General features: G+C 46.9%; 1 protein-coding gene across 1 annotated transcript; it reads left to right on the top strand.

Moving 5' to 3' along the window:
* The first annotated feature begins 3,253 nt into the window (after positions 1–3,253).
* On the top strand, positions 3,254–3,802 carry LOC139435922 (ribonuclease H-like). Its single transcript, XM_071206983.1, has one exon. It carries the CDS (start codon positions 3,254–3,256, stop codon positions 3,800–3,802), a length of 549 nt encoding a protein of 182 aa, XP_071063084.1.
* Positions 3,803–4,797: the final 995 nt, after the last annotated feature.

Here is a 4,797-nt window from a genome sequence, read left to right as displayed (position 1 = left end):
GACATGTTTATATAAATCCATCAGCCGACAAGGACAATTTTTTAACATATTTTGGTCTCCCTCCACTGTCATAAGAAGTTGTTATGGTGGACTGTTCCTAAAGGTTTAAAGTGCCCTAAATCCCAGCGACTGATGGATTTATATAAATGTTGGGGAACAGACAGCAGAAAAGAATGACAGTGGTTATGTTCCAAATGCTGTGTACTGTATAAGTTGATCTCTGAAGGTGAGATCAAAAAAGGGATTAAAGCAAACAGATATTGTTCTAAACTGTATTAAAGTAAACAGGTATTATCTTGAACTGTATATGTATTATTTGGGACTGTTTTTAAGTAATCCTATATATATATAAACCTTACATACACTTTCCCAGACACCCTGACACACACACACAATACACTACCTGACCAAGATACCAACACACACACACACACACACACACACACACACACACACACACACACACACACACACACACACACACACACACACACACACACACACACACACACACACACACACACACACACACACACACACACACACACACTTTCCCAGATACCCTGACACACATACACTCCCTGACCAAGATATCAACACACACACACACACTTCCTCTTTACCAAACGCACACACCTGTCCTTTTCAAGGTTCTTTTTGGGGCCAATGTTTGATACTAATATATCTGTGTACAATGTTTGATTGTTTGAGAAAGAATAGTTTGTGGGAAACCTTCCCTGAGAAATTGATAATTTGTGTGAAACCTTCCCTGGGAAATGAAAGGAGTAGAATCCAGTGGAAGATAAGAAGTGACTCTCCGCCCCAACAGTGTCCCGTATTCGGAGATTATGAGTACGACCAGGACCAGTACAAGACATAGGGAGTCCTAGGAACCCCCACTATGAGAGGCCTAGCGGAGCCACTCATACCTGTCACAGTGTTAGACAAACAACTGCCTTTCTTGGTGGATTCAGGGGCCAGGTATTCTACCCTAAAAGACCCTAAGTACCAGTCACAGGCGTCACACAACACAGTGGCAGTAGTAGGGTTTTCAGGACAAATAGTACAACTTCCGCTTACCCATAAACTCCCATCTAGCATCGCTGGTCAGACATTCCAACACCCATACCTCCTCTCACCCCAGTGCCCAGCTAACCTGTTAGGAAGAGACATCCTCATAAAAGCAAATGCCTCCATCTTGTGCTCCCCAGACGGATTGAAAGTCACATTCCCTAATGGTGCATTCTATAACTGTTCTGCAACCATATCATCGCATTCCCAGATGTTGTTAGCACAATCCTGCAGTCCAGCGGCCTTCCAAGAAACAACCATATATTGGGGTCTGCTGACCCGCCCTCTGGAAGAGGCTAAGGCCAGAGATTCGTTATATGGGAAGTTCTCCCTTTGGAAACCTTGGATACAGGCCATACATCCCTACAGCCCCCCAAAAGACCCTCCCCATGTCACCTTCTTCTACTCTCGCTCACCATTTGACGAAACGTTTGCTGAAGAATGGGATGACAAAAAGTATGACCAAACTGATGGGGTATGCACGGGGAGAATTTTCATATCAGAAGTAGGGGTGGCAGCGGAAGTATTCCTCGACCTTGATCAAGACTACTGGTACAGAATGGGACCAGAGTTGGTTCCCCACATAACCCTATTGTTAGGCCCCGCCTCAGAAGCAAGATCATTGGGCCCCTTTGTAAAAAAGGCCCAAACAGCCACAGACTGGATACCTACAGACATCCCACAGGTCGAATACTCACCCTCACTCAAAGCACATGCTATATCACACTCATCAGAGGAAGGCATTAACTATGAGGAAGTCCCGGTGGTCAGAGACCACCACATGGATAAACAGGACCACCCCGACACACAGAGCATGTTTGATAAACTACCAGGACATCTTTGGTCAAAAGATCCATACGACGTAGGACATTGCATCCTGGCCGAACCAGTGCGATTCCAATACACAGCTTACCCACCAGTTTACGCCCCCCAATACCCTATGGCCCAAGTGGCGAAAGAGGGTATTGATGATACCATAGACGGACTAATAAGATCAGGGGTATTGGAAGACTCAACAGACTTACAGTGGAACACTCCCATACTCCCAGTAAAGAAGGCAGGGGGTAAGACATACCGAAAGGCCCATGACCTAAGACGCATAAACTCTAGAATCACGACACCTCCCATTCCGGTACCAAACCCACATGTGGCAATAGCCCAGATTGGTCCAGGACACCGATATTTCACAGTCATAGATTTAGCTAATGCATTTTTCTGCATTCCCCTGGCAACAGACCTAAGACACATCTTCTCATTCGTTCACAAAGGGCACAGGTTTCAGTACACAAGACTACCACAAGGATTCAACCTGTCCCCAGGAATATTTAACAAAGTGTTAAGGGAACAGCTACAAGACTTAGACCTACCCAAAGACACCATCCTGGTACAGTATGTAGACGACCTACTTTTAGCCAGCCCTGACGCAGACTCCTGCCTAAAAGCCACACAAGCCGTTGTAACACAACTGGCCGAGAGAGGGTTCAAAGCATCCAAAGCAAAGATCCAATGTGCCAGAAAGGAGGTTACCTTTTTAGGGAGAGTGCTGTCTGAAGACGGCACCGCAATGTCCACCACCCACCAGGACTCAATACTGGCCCACCCAAAACCAATACTGGTCAAAGACATGCTCTCTTTTTTGGGCCTGTGTGGGTACTCCAGTATGTATTTAGCGGACTACAAACTACGCACAGCACCACTCAGAGCACTGATAAACGAGAAAGGGCATAGGAACATGACTGCCAAACTAGAATGGGACTCAGACTCAGAACACGCTTTCATAACTCTCAAGCAAGATATGTCTACAGTATGCGCACTGGCCTCAGCAGACTAGCAATACCCCTTCTTCTTGGATGTTTCTGAAAAAGAAAACACCGTAAACGGCGTACTTTTCCAGAAAAAGGGGGATCAGAGTCCAGGCAGAAAATGTTTGCTGTATGCTAGCGTAGCACTAGATGCAGCAGAGGCAAAAGAACCCCCATGCATCAGACATGCAGCTGGAGTGGCTAGAGTACTAAGGAAAATCCAACACATAGTGATGAGACACCCACTTACAGTGCTCACAAGCCATAGCATTGTAGCCCTAGTCAACTCAGCGGCCTTCACCATGACATCAGCAAGACAGACCAGGTTAGAAAAGTCTCTGACACAGCCACACATAACCTACACACATGAAGGCACCAACATGGCAGGACAAGGAGTCCAACACAGGTGTGAGGAAAAAGTAGTGCAGGATGTAAAAATACGCCCAGACATGCAGGAAACGCCAGTAACAGGGGCAAGAGACATGTTCACTGACGGATGTTGTTACAGACACCCACAGGACGGCCTAAAAGGGGCCTACGCTGTGGTAGGACGAAGTAATGAGACAGGACTTTTTGAAAACATTGACTCCTCCCCCATCAAAGGAAAAGTGTCAGCTCAACTAGCTGAACTAAAGGGCGTAATCGCCGCTTTGAACCAAGGAATAGATCAAGACATCAATGTGTACACAGACTCAGCATACGTACACGGGGTAGTGCACCACGACCTAAAAAGATGGCTCAGGGCAGGATTCGTAACTAATACAGGAACACCAGTGAAACACTATCACGAAATCAAGGCGTTAGAGGAGGCTATCATGAAACCCAACAGAGTAGCTGTAATCAAATGCAAAGGACACTCCAAAACCACAGGGTACCTAACCGATGGAAACAATGCCGCCGATCTGGCCGCCAAGCAGGCAGCCGGATAAGAAGCCACATTCTCACAAATGGTTGTACGGGCTCCCCAAGAAGGAATACTAGAAGCCAGAACAGATGAGGCGTTGGCTAAAGAACAATCTAAAGCTTCCCCGCAAGAACTAACGGCCTGGAGAAACAAAGGGGCAAGAAAGGGAGCAAATTACATTTGGTACTCCCCAGACGGGAGGACAGTGATCCCACCAGGGTGGGTAAGAGCTATGATGAAGGAAGCACACTCAATGGCACACGTAGGAAAGAACCAAATGGTTAGGGCCCTGACCCATTGGTGGCACCCCTACCTACCAGATTTAATAGCCAATCATCTTGAATAATGCAGTATTTGTGGACGCTACAATGTGAGAGCAACCATCAAATCACATGAGGGAAAGTTTCCTGCAGTAACAATGGCAGGGGAGGAGATAGTCATAGACTATACAGACATGATAGACAGACATAGGGGAAAGAGGTACATACTCATGGTTGTGGATGCCTACACAGGGTGGCCATAAGCCATCCCCTGTGCAAAAGAAGACAGCCAGTCTGTAATCAACTTCCTGGTACAAACCTATATTCCAAGACACGGGTTCCCCAAAAAGATTCGCAGTGACAATGGCAGCCACTTCAAAAATCACGATTTAGCGGTGGTGGAAGCCTCTCTTGGGCTAACCCACAGATTTGGAGCAGTGTATCATCCACAATCACAGGGAAAGGTTGAGAGAATGAACTTAAATCTAAAACAGAAACTAGCAAAGGCGATGGAAGAAACAGGAATGACATGGTTGGAGGCACTATCTCTCGCCTGGGTTCACTCCATATGAGATGACTCATGGGCACCAGTTTCCAGGCCCAGGGGCGGGAGCCACGGTTTCAAAGGAACTGTATGACAAAATGGGGCACCAGGCCTACTATAAACAACTAAAATGCCTCGTTGCAGAGTTCGCGGACGAGTCCACAGCAGCCAGAGCCAAAGGACACACAGAGGAAGCTGAGGGCAGCAGGGACGCTG

The sequence above is a fragment of the Pseudochaenichthys georgianus genome, chromosome 20 (genome assembly GCF_902827115.2).
Source record: "Pseudochaenichthys georgianus chromosome 20, fPseGeo1.2, whole genome shotgun sequence".
Classification (NCBI taxonomy): domain Eukaryota; kingdom Metazoa; phylum Chordata; class Actinopteri; order Perciformes; family Channichthyidae; genus Pseudochaenichthys; species Pseudochaenichthys georgianus.
The sequence above is the reverse complement of the archived record's forward strand: the minus strand, read 5'-3'. Positions and strand labels throughout refer to the sequence as shown.